We start from the raw sequence: 24,855 nt of genomic DNA on the forward strand, positions 1-24,855 counted from the left end.
ACTTTGTACGTTCGTAGTGTACTTACAGCAGTATGAATATTGTACGTGCAATGTACGGCTAGCTAGCTGGTTGCGATATCAACGTGGCGTTCTTGTGTATGGGCGTTTTTCATTAGAACAACAGCGCCATCTATTGATGCGGTGAAGGAATCCACTTCGTGACGTTTTTCAGGACTGATCCCTGATTGGTTGTTATCTCCAGCGACAATTTAAACTACATGCTACTCGAGTACACACACACTACATACACGCACGTACGTACACACTGCACCACTGAACATTCACGCATCGCGCTATGCGAGATAATGCGATGTGAATGCGGTATCATTTCTTTACAACTGTGCCTTGATGATTGGAAAAGCCGTAAGTATATGAAGTAAACAATATTTTGATAATATTTTTGTAACAGCAAAATTCCGCAAGATTCTTGTAATTCAATGTGATTGATGCGAAAACAGTGCAGTTTCACACTGTGTCGTACCGACTATCGTACAAAAATTCATTCATTCTTCACACGCTTGTGACCCTGCACATCCACTCGCGTATAAAAAGCTACTGTTCTACGTATTTGTACGTTGTTTGGTTCACGTCGAATCAGGCGGGCTACAGCTACGCCACTGCACTTTGGGGGGTCCGGTCCATCACATCGGCCATCCTGGTACTGCTACTGTCTGGTCCTGCTATAGAATCTAGATAAATGTTACTGTACTAGCTGCTCTGCTACACCAGGCAGTATAAAGACATTCAATGCTGGCCAGGGGATGTTTATATGTTCATCATGTGATTTTTATTTCATACAGTGTCTGTAACAATATTGGTTATACTTCATAGTTTGTTGTTTTACTTTTGTAACATTGTCATTGATGCAGTGACAATTAACCGCACCAGCGACCCTAACCCTAGGCCCTAGTTAGTAAGACTCTAGACGTTCTGTAAACTTCTATGTCTCATTCCGCGAAAAACTTCTCATTGATAATAATGACATTTGCTGGGTCAGTTTTTTTCCCTTTAATAGACAGACACCATTGGGATGCTTACACTGCTAGTATTAATTGTGACGGTTTCAACCATCAACCATTCTGGTTACGCAACTTTGACCCAGTTCCCCCCCCCCCCCCCCCCACATAAAAATGTTTATTATTAATAATAATATTTTTTCCGGCTTGGTTTTCAAACCAATCCATTATATAACATTACTTACAGGATTAATCAGTAAACATTTTGATTCACCTCCCTTTTCCACTGTTTCCTCCACTTCTTTGCAGCGCTCCCCAAGCATTATTGCCGCCATCATTTGAAAAATGACTGCACGAACATCTATGGCAAGCCAAATGCTCCATACAATCACTATCAGTACACTTACGTTTATTGACTATTACTAGTAAGTTGTTCGAGCGCTGAATTTAACTTCGAAATATTGTGAATGAGCATTTGGCTTGCCATAGACGTTCGTGCGGTCATTTTCCAAACAAAGGTGCCGATGAATGTCTAATACCCCGTTTATACTAAGGAAAAAGCGGGTTATGAAACCCCCTGTAGCCGCTTCGAGCAGGCTTTCAGCTCAGTATAAACAGACAGAATTCAGAAAAGGCGATCCGGTCGGGTAGGGTCCGGTTGGGTTCTGAAACCTCCTACGGGGGGAGGTTTCAGAACCCGCTATAGCAGGCTCGAGGAGGCTCGACAGCAGTATAAACGCTAGGGGGTTCAAAAAGCCACTTTTTTGCCGACCCGGAAGTTATCACTGGAGGTCATCGCGCGTTCATGATGTAAACAAGCAACTGCACCGGATCGCGAACCCATGTTGTTATAAATTCGCGCTCAGCAGTCACGTTTCCGCGCGAAAGTGATGCCACGAAAGCGCGTGACGGTTTTCGGAGGGGAATTCGGTAACCATAGGAACGGAAGCCGTGACCCTGCTAAGACCTGCTCGGGCCTGCTTTCGCTCGCGCAGTATAAACAGACGAGAGCACGCTTTATCGTAGCGGGTTTTCGAACCTCCTCGAGGTGGCTCGAAAACCCGCTCGCAGTATAAACGGGGTATCAGAAGCGAAAAAACTGACCCAGCAAATGTCATTCTATTATGAATGAGAAGTTTTTCGTACTTGTCGGTCAACCCCAACCCGTACCAGCGCCCCGCGCCGGGGTTAGTGACTAATCGAACTTGACCAATGACACATTCAATCATATAATGTTAGAACTGCTAATGATATTAGTCTAGATCTGTCTGTATCCTTATTAAACTGCGACCAGCCTGAACATTTGCTCCCGCCCAGGGTTAATCCATCCTGAGGTTAGCTCATCACTAAATACGCATCTAGCGTAATGGGGCGGCGGACTGTAGCATTCAGGATCTTGACAAGGTAGTATCATTGACAGATATCAACTTAAAATCGAAAAATTTCTTCAATTTGAAGACTTACCAGTGAAGTTGAAGTAGAGGGTCTATTGGCAACAGGCTTCGGGCTACGTTTGGTTCTGCCAATAGTCCCTTTCTGTTCGAATTGATGACTTAATGTGACTGAATTGACGGCCAGCGCATGCGCTACTACTTATCGACCACCCTCGCACAATGGCTTTCTCTCGTATGAAATAGAAAATACACGTGGGACATTCGAACATGAATACAAATCAAGAAAGATTGGGGGATACAGGTAATGACCTGAGAAAAAGAATTGAAGAAAATTCTCATTATACACGTAATTAAATATGTTTAAAACACATATTTACCCATTCACTGGATTTACGTGCTTTTCAATGGGAAAACAGGCGGTCGATTAAAATGATGAGCTTGCGCCGGTGTACAGTGAAAAATGTCACTTGGTTTTGTTGCCGAGAATTCCGCGCGTACGGTACAAGTCAACAATCTGAGCCCGGGATATGAATCTGCGGTATTCTCTGCCTCGAGTGGAATGAAATTAAGGTGAAAATGAGGGATATTTTCTAAGATACAACTCAAGGTATTCATTCAAAAGGTGGTCGATGAGTGGTAGGTCAAACTATACAGACCAATCTTTCTGTCAAGGTTTCATCAGCTGACAAGCCAAAACAAAAAACAAACAAACAAACAAACAAACAAATAGAGCCTACTTTGTAGACCTTCACCTATTCACTAAGCGCAATCTCTGATGCAATCGGCTGACAAGGGAGGTGTCTGTAAAAAAAAGAGAGAGAGAGAACCAAAAATTAAAGGGGGGCACATCCAGTGCGCTTTTAAATTCTTATTTTATTTCTTTTAAATTAAAAAAAAAAATTAACGGAGCCAGCTGCCTACTACGACAACCCTTGCCCATCCTACAGTAAAAAAGCTACGCTAGATGCTGCATCCATATGGGACCCGCACAAATCCACAACCTCGTACAATCAATGTAGCTAAGCTCAAAATGGTTCAGAGGTGAGCAGCATGTCACAATTCCAGCGTACAACGTTTGTATCTGTTTGTTCATTTTGACAAAAATCAAGTTTTAATCAATCAATGTGCACTGGCCCACCGAAGCACGGGTGCCATCAGGTTCATTCAATGCAGGCCTGCTGCACCTGTTGGCCTGATCTGACTAAAAGTTTTGATGGGTTTTTCTGGTTTGTTTCTGCTTCTTTCTTTTTTTCTTTTTTTCATGTTTCTACATTTAATATGCAGATGAGGGCCACTTACAAGGAGTTTGACTGTGAAACTAAGCCCTTTACTGATTGACTTTCTTTCTCTTACACAACAGGTCTAACCAAACATCAAAAGCAATGGCGGATGAAATTACACATGGACCCATAGGATTTGAGGTGTTTGAGAAAGGGGAGAGTCAGGCAGCCCTGTTTCTGGAGAAGTTTGAAGCACAGTACATGCAATGGCTGGTCGAAATTTTGGAGGTGGCCAAAAAGGACTTTGGGAAGTAAGTTTTGGTCCTAATTTGGATCGTACAATTGTGAATGTCTTTTTCCCCTTTGGTTCACATTTCATTTCTCAATGAAACAGTGCTGTTGGAAGCTACAAGTGTAGCATACCTGCCAACTGTTCCGTTTCAATCTGAATATTCAGGTTTTTAGACTGAAAGAAAATGCATTAATTTCAGTGTGTTCTGATTTTTGGAGATATCTGTTTAATAGTAAAGTATATGAAGTTTATGAAAGTCTAGATTTTTGAATAATTTTTCTTTGTTTGTTCAGATTTATTAAGTCTCAGGGTTGGCAGGTATGGTGTAGCTTCTAACAGTCCTATACTTTTCAACATACTAAAATACTGTGTTTAAGCTGTTATATAAATGCTCTCATGGATCACTTTACATTTGGCATGTCACATTTTCTTTCATTACACTATCAAGATTAACTGTCTTGATTTCATGATAATGATTAGCTTCGACCTGCTCTTGAAGTAAAGGAAAAGTAATCCTTTACTGAAAAAGTCAGTTTTTGGTATAAAATTGTTACAATTTATTGACAAATATATTTGAAGGTCAGTGCATATATGAACCTGTTTTCTTTATTAGCCACTTGTTCTGTGTACATGTAAATCATGTTAAAAGTGTACATTGTACAATGCATTCTACTGACAGCCGGTTTTTTACATTTCATTAGGGAGGATGTTAAACTGCTTCCCAAGACACCATGCGCGAAGAAGAATGCCCGTAGAGTGCGACGTGTCCATAGGAGTTCAGTGGCTGTTGCTGCTTCACCGCCACTCAGGTAAGCTTCCGTCTGCAGCCCCTTTTTACATTGGTGCTTGTGCTTGTGCATTACTTACGCCTTGATTTACATGTATTTCTGAAGGATGTATTTTTTTTTAAAAGGGGGATATTGAATGCATTAGATAAGCAAAAGCTACTCAGTAAACATGGGCAGCAATTACACATCAACCCTAACTAGGCCGGGCTATTTAGGTACCCTCCCCCCTCCAAATCTCGACCGTGCGATTGCGACGCAAATTGGCACACACATTGCCTGTGACGTAATCTAAAGTACCATGAAGTTAAATTTAACAAAAATTATCATTTATGCTTAATTTCTGCTGATTTTTGCAAAACGATACATGAAATCAGGTATAAATCACTAAATAAAGCTCAAAACAGGCACATTTGTTGTGTAGATATTCTTTTTAGTGGCATTAAGGGGAAAAATTTTGTTATCAGAACAAATTTCTTAAGTATTTTACTGTTTTTTGAATTTCTTTTGTATTTTCTTGGGGGTTTTTTTACCTTATATTTTTCATTGTTTTTTCGATGTAATTTGTCACGGACATTATTCCGTACTAGAAAATATCTTATTAATCGATTTTAATCATTGATAAAACCCGAAAATAGTCATACTTTTAAAAAATGTGCCTGTAAAGCACAGATTGCATTGAAATTGTACACAAATTCCCAGTTTTGAGCAATTTTTGGTCTGACATGCACACACATAAATGTGCAACTTCGGAACCGCCCACCTGGGCATTGTGAATTTGGTGTCAAAAGATGCGGGAGACCCGAAAGAAAAAAGTCATGAACTGTTGCGTTGAAAGCTTTTCGCGATAGCGATACATCGCGCGGAACGTCGAGGGGGGCCTTGGAGCCCCCCCCCCCCCTGGCCTAGTTAGGGTTTAGATGTTTTAATTTTCAAGTGACTGGCAACAAAAGACAAGATGTTGACAAGGTGTCCTGGCCTTGTCACAAAAGAGGTTGTGTGTGGTTCCATTGTTAGAGTTTTCTCAATCGGTACTTCACATGTGTTTTGTACCAATTCCTGATACACTGGTTTTAATTTATGCCAGTCTGATAAACATGGGCCTACTATTCTCTCATCAAGATGCCTTACATGTATTATCTTTGTTGTCTTATTCATTTGGACATTTGCAAAACAAATAGTCACCCAAATAACAAAATACAAGTCTACATGTCAGTACTTAGGAAAAAAAGAAAAAAATATTTCACAACTTATTCCTCTCTCCAACAGAAAATCTTCTCTTCGCGCTTCCAAACGGCAGTCCACGCAGCCAATGTCTGATTTTTACAAGGAAGCCATTCAGGCTGCCTCACGCCACAGTCCACCTTTAGCCACACCTCCCACAAAGAAGATGAAGGAGGAGCCACCACTTTCTCCTCGGGCTTCTCCTCTTGATATCACACAAGAGATCCTAGCACCAGTGGACACGGCACAACCTACAGTAGAACCCTCCCCACAATCAACAAGAAATGCCAGGTCAGCAAGAGCCAGCACTCGCGCTTCAACGGCACAGACAGCTGCAAGACGTACAACAAGAACACGAGTAGTATCAAAGAAAGGCAGGGGCAGCAAAAAAAGCAGCATAGAATCTCGTGATGAGCCGACAACAGCAACAGAAGAGACAGCAGGGGCAAACTCAGAAGAGGCGGTAGAAAAACCCCCGGAGGAGACGGCAGGGAAGGTTACAGAGAAGAAAGAGTCAGAGTCTGAGACGACTGAGAAAAGATCAGTACCACCTGTGCCACGGACCAGGGGAACCCGGGCTTCAACGAGAGCAGCTACGCGCCAGTCAACCGCCCAGACCGCCACACGGCAGTCTACAAGAACGAGACTGGCCAGGAAGAAGCGTAGTGCAGAGAGTACCTCAGAGTCCAGTGCTGCAGAGACTGCTGGCAGTGTGAAATCAGGAAAGAAGGCTGTCGGCAGACTGCAGACCAGACTAGCTCGCGCGCCACCAACTCCATCTACGTCGGGGGAATCCAAGTACAAAGACCACGTGAAGCGTCTTGTCAAAGTGCACGAGGATCACATTGCCAAGAAGAAAGAGGAAGTAAGCTCTCCAAAGCGCCCCAGGATGTGTCAGGCCCCTTCGACTCCAAAGACACCCACGTCATGTAGTGGTAGCCCTTTCCGTAGCAGCCCCATCCTCAATCTCTGTGTGTCTGCAAAGAAGACAGACACAGCAGCTTCCAACAAGCGAGACAATAAGGGTAAAAAGAAAGAAAAGCCAGAGATTGCAGTGGAGAAGGCCAAGGAAGTGACAGCTTTCTTTGCCAACTTGAAAACAAGACCAACCCGAGCCACTTCCGTGACCGACACAAATCAAGGAACAACAAAAAATGAAGAAGAGGAGAAGAGCAAACCCAAAGTAAAAAGTCCACCAACACAAAAGTCTGGTAACACAGAGAACTCTGCAGGAGCTAGTGCTGAGAAATCAGTGAAGGAAACCATTACCCCCTCACCTCACAAGGTAGAAGATGAGACCCCAACGGCAGAGGTACCGAAAAGTGATGTGCAGGCAGAAAGGGCAGCCGCAGACAACACTGTCTTATCACAAGATTCCCTAGAGGAGGTGCACGGTGAGGATGTGACTGATGGCTGTTCCTCATCAAAGATCCCCAAGATGGAACTCTCCTCATCCTCATCCTCATCCTTGAGTATGGAGGAGGACAGCCTCATGGAAGAGAAAAGTCTGCAGCCTAGGAGGAGTGTCAGGGCCTCCAGCCGTCGATCCTCCATTTCGGTGAGCAAGTCCAAGCGCCGCACATCAACCTACCTCCGTCTTCATCCAAGACAGGTTAGTAACCTGAGGCCCATGCAGTGTAATTAGTCTCCTAGTGTACCCTCACCAATCTATGAGTGAGAATATGCACTGGATATTGTAGAATGACGACCATTGTGAGCAATTTGTTTCAGCAGTCTTGACAGATTTTACTGTGTGTGGACTGATCAGAGTGAACTCTACATTCATAACATTTCTGAAAGTAATATTGTGTGAGTAATTTGCAGCAGCACTTGTGTGTAAAGATAGTTTATAGTCAATAGACATAATTGGATGAAGTGGAATATCCAGGTATTTGCTTCATATTAAAGTTCCAATGGACTAATTTACTTGGACATAAGAACAGATGAATATAATCATATCTAATGTTCAGGTTTTCCCCTAAATTTGAACAGGGAGAGAAGAAATATTGTATATTTCGGGCAGTTTGTAGCTTTATCAAAAGTTATTGTCATCAGCATAAATTGTAATACACTGCTTCCAAAGATCTTGTGTCAAACAATTAGAATTAGTTAAAAACAGATCTGCCAATGTAGAAATTAAAAGAAATATCAGTTTTGTGTAATTCTTGATTGAATATTGATACTGTGTAAGTCAGACCCCATCTTGTTTTACACTTTTTATTATGACTGCTGGGTTATTGTTATTGTTTTTTCTTTTTCTCTCTCAAGTCAATACGCCAGTCTGGAATGAGAAGATCCACTCGTCTCAGCAAGCGCCTGTCAAACGTTCACACTATTGCTGCGGCCACACCCATGGAGAGGGACTCCTTGGAGAGCACCAAGTCCCAGAGGTCACCCCGTCGCAGCCCACGGCTGGCACAGAGACTAAACCTGGATGACTCACTAGAGGAGGAGAAGGCAGAGAAGACAGCAGAGAGCTCCTCAAGGTAACAAGATGGCCGACCAGTGTGCAGTTTCCCTTTCATTGTTGTGTCTTTGACTGTTGCTGTCATGTGATAATCATGCTCAGATATCCCAAATATGATCCAAGTAATTTGTGGCAAGTGAATGTTTATGCTGGAAGTGACATATATGCTGAACATTTCTTTTATGCCATATAGATGAATGACAGCATTTTGCAGTTTGCTGCCCATCACAAGGTTCTGCAAACCTACTTTCTAGCATTCTCAGTAATTTCTCACTGTTGTAAACCCTGTGAAATATATGATAAGGCACGGCTCTATGCTAATTTTTTTCATCTGGTGGCCCATTTAGGGAACTAAAATTTTAATCTGAAATTTTGTTGGCTCAACAAAAAATATGTAGAGGTCCAAAATTAAAGCAAAAATAACACTCTGTTTTGAATCTTATAGTTGCCTTGTCGGGTCACCAAAAGATAAATTTGGTGGCCCGATACAAATTTTCAGTGGTCCTGGGCCACCGTTCATGTTCAGCCTTGGCTGAAGCCTTCCCAGCTAGGTATCACCCATCATTCCACAAAATTTGAAAAAAAAAGAGTGTCAAAAAAGAGTATGGAATTAGCACAGTTACTATCAACTAACACATTCAATATTCAACAAGAAGTGCCTACAAATGCGTGTCAGGGACTGATGTACAATTTCTACTTTGTGCAGGTTTGGAACTTCTCAATCCAAACATCATTTTATTGTGCATCTTTCTATCTTTCCCAACAGGGTATATCACATTATGTGTGATAGTTTGTTACACTTATATTTGTGTTTACCATTCCTGACTGGGTAATCAGAATAGAAGTTTTCAGTTGTATACATAATTATTTGATTCATTGTGTATTCGTAAACTTTTTAAAACTCTGCAGCCCTGGGTCATCCAGCAGCAGCAGCTCAGACAACATCATTGACAAGACCCCCTCTCCGGACTGTCCACCTTCAAAGGTCAGTGTGCATACATCTTGACCATGAATGGAGATATCTTTTATGAGTTCAAAGTCTTTGCAAGTGTTGTAGATTACTGTGCATAAGTTGCAGGAAGAATGTACACCAAGAAATCTGAATTATGAATGCTGTAAAATAAGTATGAAATGAGATGATGGTCTCTCCCTTTTCTTTTGAGCATGGATATGACTTACATTGTGAGAATTATTTGTTGAACATTGCCTAATTTATCGAAAAACGGAAGTTAAAGACACCCAGTCGCGAGGATACATGGACATATTTCAGCCGCGGGCGGCAGCACGTAAACTCGCTTCCGAAGTTGCTACCAGGGAGGTGAGACTCCTCTCACCTCCCTGTTGCTACGAAGCGAAATGTGTGTGTGCGCAAGACATCCCTAAAGCAATATATCGCGCTATAGTATCTCGATTGCTCGCGATCGCTTGCTGAGCGCGGGACAGTACGTTTTGTGTAATGTGAGTGATGTGAGTGATGTTCGCATTCTCTTCATCGCATCGTCGATCGTCGTCACTCGTCAACTATACTGTAATCATCAGATCAGATCAGATTAGTGAGTGCAGACCACATTATAATAGATAGGGTGGCCATCATGGACGATGACACATCGTCATGGGTAGCGGATATTACCGCCGAGTTGTCTATTCTGAACGCGGACGATTGGGTCGGAGACCCTGCCTGTATCATGTACTTGCCCTGGCGTGTGTACATAAATTCAGGACGGGGAAGCGACTGTGCCCGTGCAGGGCCAACGGCCAACGGCCACAGTTGCACTGCACATTTATGCAGTATTTTTGCACTCTTCATTGTTTTACTAACTAATATGAAGAAGGGGAGCGTTGTATCACCTGCCTGGAATATACTATATGTAAGAAGCAATGCCGAAACCCTTTCATTTGACTAGGTAAACTCACAGTTATAGTTCTGTCAGCTTAGCCTGGTGTGAATAATCTTTAAAAAAAAGACACACACACACACACACACACACACACACACACACACACACAAAGTGAACATTAAAACTCATAGATAAGTACATGACAAATAAGATGTAATGCCTTCTTCAGACAGGAGCATAAAGAAATTATTGTCTATCTCCCTCTTACACAAACAAACAGAACACTATTGTCTCAACAATACAGTGTGAAGGATAACCATTATAAATAAACCTATCACAGGTATCAGTATTTGAGGTTATGTGTGAAAAATGCCCTACAAATTAATGAAAATCGCGGACAGTAGACCTTTGTCCATAGTCAACTCAGTGTAACATCACAAAGCCATTGTAATGGGTTAGCTTTCTACCAAACACTGATTAAAATACCAATCAGAGGCGTACCTTTGATCAACAAATAAGGGATGTGCCACGGATACCAATTAATCGTACGTGATGAAGCTCATACCTGTACATATTAGCATGTTACAAACTGATAGGTTCATATTGCCCCTTGACCTATGACCAATATCTGTATTAGAATTAAAACAATGGATTCTTATGAACTGTTGTTCATCAACAACTTCCACACCAATCAACATCCCTATTAGACACTCCTATATGAAGATGTGAAGGTAAATAAAACTGTAACTTTCACGTACAAGGGTATTGTACGTACACTACTGTAACTCTGTAGTTACTACCACTGACCTGACACTGTCGGTGTAACCAAACTTTAACGAATTTCAACTGTAAAGGATCAATTTTTTTTTCTTCAGAATTTACATTTCAACATACTTGTAGAAATTCACATGAAAAGATGTACACTTCACTGGATCACTTGAATTTGGTTTCAAATTATTGGACCAAATGCATTGGAAGTTTGACTATAAATGCAACATAGATGCCTGAAACTTTTGCCAAGCTTATGAAAATTACAATCTTTATCAAAATTCCTTAACCAAACTTAAAATGTAGGGCCCCTAAATATGATGAAAGAGGAGACTTTGCTATACAGTTAAATCAATGGGGACAAACAGTATTTGAATCGCAGCCATGAAATCTGGCTATGCAAATTTAACGTGGATTGTTGACGCTAGCTGCTCAGGAAAGTGACCTCTCTGTATCTATCTAGATTCTACATTTGCACATGAAATACTTTAAATTCTCAATACTGTGATGACAAAAAACTTACCACTACTTGCGATTCCCTGACTAATGACATTTGCTGCCTACTGCTGGGTCAGTTTTTAAGAAGCGATAAACTGACCCAGCAAATGTCATTTCGATTACGGCGTTATCATAATTTGACATAAATGAGAACTTAGAGAAGTTTTTCGCGGAATTATACATAGAAAAATAGGCCTACTTGTCGATGAAACGCAAAGGCCCTAGCAGTTAAAGATAGATTAGAAAAAGCCATTCCACTTCAATCATTGATTCATGTAATAGACTTCTAACGTTACTTACACATCATCTGGATCTGGATTCCTTGAAGTTGTTGACTTGGTCAGCTGGGGTTGCTTGATTGGCGTAAGCCGTGGCATTACAATTCCACTGTGCATGCCGTAACATGAATTTGCACATTCTAAATTCCTGCAAAACTGTTCATGCACCTCCAGCAAGTGGAAAGCAAATTTTTCATCGGCACACTGACGCTGAAGCTTCCCCCTCTGCCACTGGTCTCTTACTTGTCCTAAGCAGGGAGGTGAGAGGAAACCTCCCTGTCCTAAGCATGCTAAGAACACGTCTCTCTGCGTTCTCCACTCGTCGATAGCGTCAAACAAGTAGATACGTTTTACTCGAGTTGGACGGCTGTTTTGATCTCCATTGTGAGGTTTCATTACTAAACCAAAGCCAAGGCTAATCCGAAACAGTACACGCATACCACACACATTATCGATATTGACATACCGGTACCGACGACTTTATACCAACTTTGTTATGTTCCGATCCGGCCCAACATACTGTAACACAGCTGACGCAGCAGACAATTGCCAATGAGATCAAAACAACCCGCCATATGGCCATGAGCATTGCAACTTGCTATACATGAAGTTTAGAGTTTTAATATTTCTTCATCAAAGCATATTTATAAATACCAAATATTAAACAACGTAATATATGAATGATTTAAAATATTGTTATATAATATTTTCAGACATTTTAAAATATTATTGCTTAGATTGCTGAAATTGGCACCATAGTGCAAATAAACAGAGACTGCAGCCAGATACGTACGTACGTACACCACACAGCTCTACTGTTGTGTCGCGACGGGGACCCGTAGGAGAGATTTTCATGCACATGGCTGTTGTGCGGTTTTGTGCGTGCACCCATTCGGCCCCATTCGGTAGGTATTCGGGCGTCCATGTTGAAATTACAGTGGACGGCTCGCACGGCTCTCGTGCCCCATCTGGTTTTCGCTGGTGCGCTGCGTAGCGTCGTGTTCGGCATTCGGTACGTACGGGGGTACAATAACGGGAGGAGCAGCTTGTCGTGCTTTTCTACTGAGCTGCGAATCGCCTGCGACGACCGATTGCCTTTAAATAATATTTCCAATTTCTCCAGTCTGCATCAATGATAAAAGATGACTAAAATGCAGTTTATGTCATATTGTCATGCTATTATTATTTTTTTAAGTAAAAAGTATTTAATTTGTACACTGATTTATCTCTCATCTAAAAGTTCAGATGAATGAAATAGTGATGTGATATTGCAGTCTGAAGGATTCTTTCTTTCAATAGGTTGTGCGTCCGCATCCAAAATCATTCTTGAACACCCTGAATGCCAAGAAGAAGGCGAGCATCATTACAGGCACGCCTAGCAACATGACTGGTGTCATCACCTCGTTCATCCAGAGGAATACTCCACAGAAGAAAACCCTCAAGGTACGTGCAGCAAATTGTATGACCTATGGCAAGCTGTTTAAAGTGCGGTGGCTTTCCCCATTTTCAAGTTGACATGAATAGATCAAGCAAACTGAGATAGACATGTCATGACATTCAGTTGTATAAGATTCAGTCTCAAAATATCATAAAATGGAGAATTGAAACTTTTGTATGTTTTTCAGCAGACCAGTGGCATTGGTAGGAACTAAATGCAAAGAAGAGAAGATACAGATGATATCATTGCCTCGTAGCTCTCCCATCAGTTTTTGCAAAATTTAAGTATCATATTCAGTGTATAGTATACAAATATCAACTGCTACAGAGGGAGATGGTAAAACTATTTACACCCAGGTGATTTCTCAACAATGCCATGTCCCGAGACGAAGTCGAGGGACATGGCACTGTTGAGAAATCACCGAGGTCAAATAGTTTTACCATGGCCTGAAAGGAAGCAGTCGATATTTGTTTTATATCCCTCCAGAGCATTTTACTAGAGTGATGACAAGGTTCCCTTTTGGAAAAATGTGTAGGTTTAACGTTAAATCTAACGTTAGGCCGTGGCAGTGCAGCAGCAGTGCGTGCAGCGCGTAGCGAACGACACCGCTGCACTGTATAGGCCACCGTGTATTAAACCGTTGTTGATTCCTACGCACGAGCTACACTACAGCGTGCAAAACTCCGAAAGATCGAGGAGGTCGAGGACTAGAAGTAGGCCTAAAGCGGCTTCGTTACCCAGATCATCTTCAAAATCAGTTTTCATTCATTCCTAATTTGTACCTGATATGTTGTCCTGCTGCAATCATTCCTCTGTTACTTGAAGCAGTCACTTTGTCAATTGAGCTGAACTGCATTGATCACACTAACGTTCAATACACACACACGCCATCGCACCACAGATTTCTGTAATGCCGTCGCGCACCGCGCTAGCGCTAGCTAGCTTCAAACCACAGGACTGTCGCTAACTAAAGTATCGCTACTACGCACACTGTGTGCATTCTAAAGTGAGAATTGTAGATATCGATCACACGATCACTATTGGGTGCAGATCGTAGATTCCCAAAAAGTACTATATCACGCTGGCTAGTAACTCTTTGCACCGCATCCAGCTGCTCGTAGCTAGCTAATAAAACTACACCATTTTCGTGCTCTGTATAATCGTATGGCAAGAAACTTTACATGAGGGATATAAAAGTAGTTAACAAATGCAACCTCTTCCCCAGTAAAAGTTATGAGGTCATTACTACACTACAATAACTGTCCAAACTTTACTTTTTGCCTGTTTTTTTATGACACTTATCTCGTCAAAGTGGACGTAAACCACTTGTTTGATTTGAACTTAATTATGAAAGTCAATAAAGATATGAATGGGAATTGCATTGCATTTGCTGATATAGACAGTGAATATTAACCGTAGATGAAGACAGTCTTTTGTTTTCACAATTTTGTTTGGATTTCATGTGTTTACACTTTACAATATTGCCCACTATTGACACAGTCACTTGCAGTAGTGTAAATGATGTAAGATTTATGTGGAACAATCATAATAAGATGATTGCATGTTTTTGATGTACCACATTGGTATTACATTGAGCAAAATCTATGAAGGTTTCCACGCGACAAAGTATGAAAAAAGAACAGTCGGAACATGCTTGCCGAAACGACGGGACTAGATAGACCCTTTTCAGGGCCAAACATATACCCTAGAAAGAATATGTGGTGCACCGATAAGCCTTTTACCACCCAATGTTCTACTGCCATGGAAGCCTTCAAAGATTTATCAAAGTATTTTATGTTGTGATGATAGAGCAAAGTATGTGAGAATGACCGCCTTCTTCCCCACAAACACCCACTCCCTCCATCCTCTCCAGGAGCAGCAGGAAAGCATGAAGGCCCAGATGATGGAGAAGCGCCGGAAGGAGGAGGAGCATCGGCGGAAGATTGAAGAGGCCAACAAGAAAAAGAGGGAGGAGGTCAAGAGGTGAGCTGCCCGAGTTTAATAGCAAACTCAGACTTGGTAGGGATGGTTTAGGTCCATGGGAGCGCCATGTCAGGAGCATTTTGTTACAAGGTTGTGTCTAATAGTAAGCCAGCAGATGGTTCAAATCACAACCTCTTATGTATAATACATTTTATTGTCTCAGAATTTTTTAGTACAAGTCAGTGTAGGTTAAATAATAGCTCAACTGTTTGAAATGACACGCACAGCTAAGAAGACACAATTGCATGTTCCTTTGATATCATATTTTGTAAAACTCCTTGCATCTTTATATAGATGAAATCTATGTGACATTAATACCATTTACAAATTAACTCCACTTTCAAAACGGTCAGTACAGAGTAGATATTGTGACCCCTCACCCCCCCCCCAAAAAAAAGGAAAAAAAAAAAAACACACACACACACACAAACAAACAAACAAACAAACAAACCGGGACAATAACTACTATATTATCTTAGCCCTGTGTAACTTTTTACTTGAATGATACAGGTAGGTGACTCCCTTTATAGTTAAGTCCTTAGGACCACTAGTTTTCTTTCCATTATATGTGACTCTGCACCACAAAACCAATAAAAAAGTGGCCCGACATGGATTTTCAGTGAAGGGCAGATTCTGAAAGACCAGACGCTACGCTTTAAAATGATGTATAACTCAATTCAAATGGACTCCCCTAACCTACCTAAATACAGGAAAGAAAGCAAACACTCTGGAAAAGTGTGAATTGATAAAAGAGGCTCTGAAGTACAGTGTCTATTCAAGCACTTAATCTTTACCAAGCCATGCTAGCTGTGCCATGAAAGGGACAAAACACAGGATGTAAACCACGGGAGCAGCAACAATGAAGAGATAATCAGATTAAGCTGTAATTAAGCATGTTCTATTAGCACATTCTGCCCATGATTAATGCTAACTTTCAAAGCAGTAGCGTCATCCTTTCAAAAGTTATTAGACTTGAATGTGAAGATTGCGCAAAGGATTTCAAGACAAGAAAAGCGGCCTCTAAGACAAACCTGATCATTCTACTCTTCCCCCAGAAAGGGTTGCAGAAAAACTGCTAAAAACACACTTTCCCATTCATGTTAATATACCAAACTGAAGAATAATGTAGACGAAGGATAGCTCTTTCAGAAAATATGAAAAACTCAAGATTGACTAGGTTGAACCATTTCACCTTTTTGAGTCCTCACTTAAAATCAAGGGGTGCGACTTTTTGTTTTGTGGTGCATGGTCACATATAGAAATTTTGTTGAACAGTAAAATGAAGAGTAAAATATATATAAATAGATATAATATGGGTGATTATTTTGTGACCTGAATTTTTACTTCAATTTAATGAGAATTTCTTTATGACTGTATTCATTATAATGGGAGTGCAGTGTAATGGACAGAAAAGAAGAATGTCTGCATAAAGTGATCGAGTCAGTGTGTTGGTAGTAAAAGCAGTATATTTAAACCGACACCCTCTTGTGCTGTTGTTCACCAGGAAACGAGAAGAAAGGATGAAGCGGGTCCAAGAAGCGAGGCAACAGAACTTACAACTGCAAATGGAAAAGAAGCAAAAAATGGAAGAGAGATATGAGCAGAAGCAGGTAAGCCACAGACCTAAGAAAAAAAATTTGTTTTTGTACGTGTTTTTATGAGGTAGGGAACAGACAGTAATGACCTTATTTCACGAGACGCTATATTGAGATATTGGTCTCTAAATATTTTCAAGCGATCATTTACTTTCCTACTTTCCGAGTTTGCACCAGTATAACGTAGGCTTATCACAGGTAAGGGTACAAGATTCATGGTATGTAGGTAGTTTTTTTCAGCACTGTAGATTCAGTTTTGTCATTTATGTGGACATTTTTTTTGCTGAGTTGGCACATAGCAATCACTGTGGAATACTGGAATTATGAACTTTATACACATGCTAACACTCTATCACAAGAGAGTAAATGTTCTTTCCATGCAATTTTAGACTCAGATCAATTTTTGCTAGTTTTATCATCTCATTGTGCAGGGAACTTTTATGAATTTCTACTGCTTCATCACTATGATCATGGAATGTACATAGGCAGATCATTTATGAATGAAATTGATGTGTGTATCTAGTAACTCACTTTCTCCCTTTTCTTTCATTTATTTTTCCTCCGCATGTTTGCAAAATTGCACAAAATCTTAATGTAACACACAATTTTCATGTTTTTGCTGATTGCTTTCTTTTCCTTTGAGTTGATGACATGATTTACTTCCTTTTTTCTAAACAAAAAATTATGCATCATGCTTTGAGTTCTTATTATTTCATCATTTTAACAATTTCCATGTAAAATTTTGTTTGCCCTATTTCCTAAAACTTCACTGCGTACAATACTGCTGCTGCATGACATCGGAAAATGCAATTTTTATTTTGAATGAAATCACAAATCACCAAGGCCGAGAAACTAACTCATTACCTGCAGATGCTGACGGAGAGACAGAAGGAAGAACGTAAGAAGGAAGAGCTGCAGAAGAGGCAGGCCATGGAGAAGAAGAAGGCCGAGGCGGAGGAGCGTCGAAAACTCGAGCTGGAGATGAAGATAAAGAAGCACAAGGAGCAGGTGAGCTCCTTGGCGAGGAAGATGGCTCCTCTGTTCTTGGAGGCTGGTGTCAAAAGAATGCTCTCCGTTGTCGTTAAAGGGGAATGAAACCCCAATATACATGATGTAGATTGAGTGAATGCAGCAAAATTAGGACACATCAGTGAAAGTTTGAGGAAAATCGGACAATTTTTCAAAGGTTATGAATTTATAAAATTGTGGTGCCTCAATTGCTGGATAGGAAGACTACTGCAGTTTGTGGCGTCTTTATGATGAACATTACAGGGCATAGAGAGAATTAATCAAACAAAATCAAATCAAATCAAAATATGAAGAGTATTCAAAAAAAATTTACTTTTGTATTGTAATGAAAGAACACCTGACTTACCTCTTTCAAAATGCAGGGAAATGATATTACCCTTAACATAATTATATTAGTCACAACTTGAGCGAATGTGCACATTTTATAAAAAATAATATTTTGAGGAATTCTCTTTACATTTTCTTTACATTGTTTTTCATATGACTCCACAAACTGTCAAAGTCTAATCCAGTAGTGGCAGTTCCGAAACTTTAAAAATGTGTAACTTTTTAAAAGGGATTGCCTGATTTTCCTGAAACCTTCACTGATGTCTTCCACTAATACTACTGCATTTACTCAATCCACATGTATATTGGGGTCACTTTCCCCTTTAACTTGCAATGATTGCAGTTACCGCAGCATCAACTTCACTCTACAGATTGCTTGATGTCTGTCTGCATTGATCGCAATCTTTTCTACTGTACAAACCCCATAATAATGCATGAATATACAGTCAACTTTGCAAAAGGGGAATCTATTTGGACTGAAGAAATAGCTTTGACTTAACCCTAACTAGGCCGGGGGGGGGGGGGGGGCTCCGAGGCCCCCCCCCCTCGACGTTCCGCGCGATGTATCGCAATCGCAAAAAGCGACGTTTCATGACTTTTTTCTGTCGAGTTTCCCGCATCTTTTGGCACCAAATTTGCGACGCCCGGGCGCGTGGTTCCGAAGTTATGCATCAATATGTACATGCATGTCAGACCAAAAATTGCTCAAAAACGTGAATTCGTGTACAATTTCAATGCAAACTGTGCTTACAGTCAAATTTCATAAAAGCATGATTATTTTGATGTTTAATTGATTAAAATCAATGAATAACATATTTTCTTGTTTGGAGCGATGTCGTGGACGAATTTCATCGAAAAAACAAAGAAATACATAAGAAATTCAAAAAAACAATAAAATACTTAAGAATTTTTTCTGATATCACAATTTTTTTCACAACATTTGCTAAGGACACTAAAAAGAATATTTACACAAAAAATGTGCCTGTTTTGAGCTTTATTTTGTGATTTATACCAAATAGTCTGATTTCATGCATCATTATGCATAAATTACCATAATTTAGCATAAATGATGATTTTTTGAAAAATTAACTTCATGGTATTTTAGCTTACATCATAGGCAATGTGTGTGCCAATTTTCGTCGCGATTGCGCGGTCGACGGCCGAGATCTGGAGGGGGGGCCTGGGAGGCCCCCCCCCCCCGGGCTCTATCAACTACCTAAATAGCCCGGCCTAGTTAGGGTTAAAGAAACTTTGACTTATGAGGGATTAAAAATGATAGAATATAAGGAGAAGAGGGCTTGAAAAAACCTTGGACTTGGGCGATTATTCGACTTATGCAAGGTTGACTGTGCACTCTTGATCACCAATGACCCCATTAACCCCCTTCTTCTTCTCCCTCAATAGGAGGAGTCAGAGCGTCGGCACTTGCAGATGCTGGAGCGCAAGAAGGAGTACGAGGAGCAGGAGCGCCAGCGTCGAGCGGAGGAGGCCCGCAGACAGGTGGAGCAGCAACGGCTGCGGCAGGAGAAGCAGCGGCTGGAGGAGATGGTGCGTAAGCGGGAGCAGGCCCTGGCCAGGGAGAAGGAGCAGCAGAAGCTGAAGGAGGAGAGGTGAGGGTCAAAGGTCAAAGGTGGAGGGTGGTGGAATGGTGGATTGGAGGAAAGTCCCTGGGTGACAGTAACCCATCAATCAGCTGACCAGGTGGCTACAAACTCCCTTGCCTGCTTGTCAAGGGTCAACTGATATCCACTATCATGCAGGTTATGTGAATAAGAATTTGCCTGTGAAAATATTTGGAGAGCCCTAGCTCCAGTGACCGTCTGGGAAAGTTTGAAAACTATTGTTTGTATTACCCTGACTGTAGAAACCTACATTTGGTGTATTTCAAGTACAAAATGATCTCACTTTTGTACATATGCCTTACAGTACAAGCAAGCACCAATTATGTGTCTCTTTTTTTTATGCCCCCCACAAAAGTATGTATACTTTGTGCTTGAACATATGAATAAAACCCAAGAACATTTGAAATTTGTAATCAAACAATACCCTGAATTCATTTTTCAAATAGTATATCTGGCAGTATATTGATGATACTGTAACACATCCTGCAAGTTTACAGAAAATTGTGTGTCTGAAGTGCTGTAAGCATTATTGTGAGTGTTTGCAAAACAAAAACGAGAGAGAACACTTTTAGCTTAGTTTTTATGTGCCCTTTTCATTGTGAGTTTCATTTAAGGTCATTGTAAGGTTAAGATTAATTTTAAAACATAACATGCGAGCCCAAATTACAGCCCAACCTTGCCTATCTGGACAAGTTGGGACCAGCGCTAATCCAGATAAGGGATTTGGCCGGATATGGGAGACTCAATGTTTGATACACACAGCTGCAGAAGAACGATCATCTGTACTGTGCCCTGAAAATGAAAAGTTTTCTGTCCACGTTCTTGCGATGATTTTGGGGTAGTGAATGTCTGAATGCATGTTATTTAGATGAAAATTAGATGTGAATGTATGTTAATTTTGTTGAGTATGATATGTAATTCATGTGAGTTTGTGTAGAAATTTTGTATGAGTGTGAGATCCCCCTTTCCCCTGTAATTATTAGAAGTGGGAAATTTTTTTTTTTTTAATCATGCCGAGATCGCATCCAGATAAAGGGAGGCAGGATAGGAGAGGTAGGACTGTATGTCAAGCAATAGAAAGACCTATTGCGCTCAGAATAATCCACATTCTGTCATGCAGGAAAAGGTGATGATATATATATATATATGCATGTGTCTCATATTGTAAATATTTTTCATCATTTGCATCCTCCAGGGAGAGAGAAAAGAAAGAAATTGAGAGGCGCAGAGTCCTTGAGGCTGAGAATCGGGAGAAGGAGAAGAAGGCCCGTGAAGAGGCCGAGAGGCAACGCCAGATTGCCGCCGAGCGGGCGGTTAGGGAGAAGAAGAGACAGGAGGTGAGTCAGTCAGAGATTTAGAGGTTTTATACGTGTTCCTCATCAAAAGTTGCAAATCACTTCAACAAAAGAGATAGAGCAGCGCGTCGGAAGGAAGTCGGGACGTAGCACCAGGTCACTATTCCTAATTTTTGAACATCATGATGTTCTCTTGTGTCTGATGTTAATTTTTTGGTCTGTCTATTGAAGTTAAAATCAGTTTGATTACCAGATATTAATCAATCTCCAACCAAAGATGCACTATACATTCCTAAGAAAAGCACTATTGAACCTACACACAGTATAAGTCAACCTTATATTTAGGATGCTTGTATGGCTCAAATTTTTATGAAGCCATCAGGATAAGTACAGTACATGAAATATCTTTGGGCTCACAAAGCAGCAAAGCCTTGCTCAATATTTTACCTATCATTGTCATGAGTAATAAAAGCAGACGCAAGTAACTGCTCTTGGCATTTCACCCACCCAGAGCAGTGAGTTTGTACTATTTTTTGCTTTTGCCATGCTGCCTCTGACACAGAGTTTCCCGGATCCAATGGTAGTGACAGAATTTATGCATAAAAGAAGTTAATATGTGGTGGCACTATATGTTCACTGCAACACAAATATGAAAAGGAAGCATTGCTTGATCTCTTAGCCTCATTTTCAAATGAAATCTGTCAATACATGGTATGCTTAATAGAGGGACATGATCTGTGATCAGAGTGTGATTTTATTTTCAAACCCAGGTGAATCAACCATAATCTATGATCACATATGTATGAAATACAGGGATAGTACCTTGTTGTTAATACAATGAAGTGAAAAACAAACAAACAAAAAAATAGGTTTCAAAATTATAATTGTTGAAGTGTATGGCAGGAAAATTTCCTTTAGGTTGTTGCATCATTCTGATATAACAGAACAAAATTGCCAGTCCCAAGGACTACGATATAATGGGATAGTACCTGTAGGAATATATATCGTCGCTGGGGTGACAAGACCTTTTATCTGCAATTTTGCTGAAAATGACTTTTTTGGATTGATGGTCAGATAATCAGATAAGTGATGTCCTGTCCAAATCCTAGATGTCTTACCCAAAAAGTGAAGCCACCACGGCATGTCAAAGGAATGTCTATCCCATTGGATACAGTGCTTTGGCTGCCATGTTTTGTTTTTTTTTTTTGCTCTCCTGAACATTTGACATTTTGTAGATACAAGGTCTTGTCGCCCCAGCGACGGTATGTGATCTATCAACATTTTTGATATGATTTGATGCTGTAGACCATGTGATATAATCCATGTAAGTTCCAAATGGGCATAAAATCCGTCCTGACCCGTCCTCCCCTCCCCCTTGTGTTAATCAGGAGGAATCCCATCTCAAGTCCATCATGGAGAAAGAAAAGATGCGTCAGGAACACGAGCGTCTGAAGGCCAACATCCTGAAGCTGAACACGTCACTCAACCAGCAGCAGCACAACACGAGCAGCACCCTCAACTCCACCTTCAACAAGGAGAAGGTGGAGAACTCGCCGCAGTCATATGACCTGACTCCTCAGAGGTGAGACAAACCTACCTACCTATGCTCTCTGATCCAGCAGGAACCTCCCTTACAGATTTAAGGGATGGTATAGTGTTGGTTGAGATGAGGATTCAGCTTTTTACTTTTTGCAAGATACTTAGAAACCACTTTATCAAATGTTAAAGAGCATAAAATTCTAAGAGGAATTCAAAGTTTGTTTGATGGAAATCTGTCTTTAAATGGCTGAGATGTGCAAAAACAAAGTAAAACAAAGGGGTTCTAATAAACAGGTGTGTCCCATCTTATCATTAGTATCACTTTATTTTGGATATCTCAGCCATTTCAAAATCAAATAGCATTGCTGTGTCAAAATTAGCAGCCCCTAGGTTGGTAGGTAGGACATCATCTCTTTATTGCAGGAATACCACAGAATTTGAGATTGATTATTTCACTGAAAAGTTCAGAGTTTACTTTTGTTGCACTTTGACACTCAGAGAGTAACTTTTTCAATTATCTTTTGGATATTTAATAGACAAGTCTTTTGTTGTTTATTAGCTGGTATGAGATGGCTCAAACTGAGATTAGGTCCATTTAAGTCCGTTCTTCCATTTCTATTCGTGACAGAATCTATGTTGCCGCATCAGATCAAAATTATGGGATCGATGACATGCATAGTGATGACAGCACAGATGACGAAGAGGCTCCTAAGAAGAAGATCCCCAGCTGGGCCCAAGGTTTGTGTCAACTCCCCTACTGTAATGTCCTGCTCCTCTTTAGATTTCATTCACTTAGGTCACATGGTCATGCCAGAGAATCCTCATTTCACAGCTTTTCATTTCTGTGTGAAATAACCCTTTCTTTACATAGTACTATTTCTGTAGCTGCTACTAAAGAGCATGCAAGTCTGTAAAGTTATTTAAAATTTCTATATCATTGTGTCATTTATTCTTTAGATATGACCCTTTTATTTATCTCTTCTATGTTTCTGATGTGTATTTTCACCCTTTTTTATGGGGGGGGGGGGGGGGTGAGATATTCATTCTTTCCAATCCTATGTTCCAAATGATCACATATAGTGTATAATACTATATACTATAACTGTACAATGGACTCATTCATAATCATAATCTGATGGTAAATCACACAGAATTTGGAGAAATCCTCTCCTTTTGATACTTAGCAAATTTTGTTTTGTGTATTGCTGTATTCTCTTTTTATGTCGCTGACTGTTATGGAGGGGAGGAAAAAATGGTGGCAACTCAACATGTCACACATATCATCGGTGACACCAAACAGATCACCACCAAACTTTCTTGGAGTAACAGCAACCGAACATCATTCCTCCCCTTGAGTGCCATAGTCAGTCCGAAACTTTCAGCTCCACGTGGGCTGAACATGTTACACTTAATTTACATCAATGCATATTCAAGACGCTGACATATGTGTCACATGTTTCTGCACTGTCTGCAGGTGGCTCACTAAAGACGGCTCTGATCAATCAGCACTACCACCCGCCCAACTTCACCGCCCTCTTCCCGATGATCGATCCCCCCGACCTCGAGGTCATGTTTGCCAAGAAGAGGGCGCGGTTTTTCAAACGCACCAGTTCAGCCGTCTGGGACTCACCCATTATCAACCATTTACGATGAGGCACCTCCCTATCTCTTACTCTTTTTTTTTCCCTCACCTTCTTCAAAAAGTTGCAGTTTTGAAGCTGTATTTTTATAAACTATTTTTACCTGTATTCAACCATTTTATGGAATTGATATTGGGTACATGCGTCGATTATTGTGGAATTATGAACTTGTATCTTATATGGACACAGTAGTGGGAATTCAGTGTGTCTTTCAGACTTCCTGAAATTTACTGCAGGCTTGAATCAAGACTATCCAAGCTTGAATCAAGACTATCCCGAGCTGTGTTTGACAGAAGAGTCGCCATTTTCAGCAAGCTTGTGTAGGATATGTTTAGGCAAGGAGTTTAGACGACTGATCATACAGGTAATGCTCTGGTTAATTTGCAAACTTCTTTGTGATGTTTTTTGCCAGGGTGTTATTTGTGTATGGTATCATATCCACACACTTTGGTACACTGTAAATTGTAAATATTGTACAAATGTTATATTTTATATAACCATTCAATCTTTTAAGATATTTCAGTGTAAATGCACTTAAGACTAGCAAAATACTTTTAAATGTAATGTTTTATATGTATGTATAAACACTTAACAGTTTCTCTTTTGTGTGTGTGTGTGGGGGGGGGGGGGGGTTAAATGTGCAAGTGATGGATTACAGTAGTGTGTG

General features: G+C 40.6%; 1 protein-coding gene across 1 annotated transcript; it reads left to right on the top strand.

The window, feature by feature from the left end:
- Positions 1–295: 295 nt before the first annotated feature.
- Positions 296–24,634, top strand: LOC139725353 (uncharacterized). The gene is made up of 16 exons (XM_071636440.1): positions 296–363; positions 3,711–3,881; positions 4,564–4,672; positions 5,948–6,278; positions 6,375–7,483; positions 8,140–8,357; positions 9,248–9,323; positions 13,020–13,163; positions 15,032–15,141; positions 16,646–16,751; positions 17,607–17,744; positions 19,497–19,702; positions 20,910–21,051; positions 22,398–22,591; positions 23,177–23,286; positions 24,023–24,634. The coding sequence occupies exons 2-16, from the start codon at positions 3,733–3,735 to the stop codon at positions 24,199–24,201; spliced, it is 3,321 nt and encodes a 1,106-aa protein (XP_071492541.1). The 5' UTR covers positions 296–363; positions 3,711–3,732; the 3' UTR covers positions 24,202–24,634.
- Positions 24,635–24,855: the final 221 nt, after the last annotated feature.

This window comes from Diadema antillarum, unplaced genomic scaffold (assembly GCF_040938485.1).
Source record: "Diadema antillarum isolate AM-2024a unplaced genomic scaffold, OU_Dant_1.0 seq00000035_RagTag, whole genome shotgun sequence".
Classification (NCBI taxonomy): domain Eukaryota; kingdom Metazoa; phylum Echinodermata; class Echinoidea; order Diadematoida; family Diadematidae; genus Diadema; species Diadema antillarum.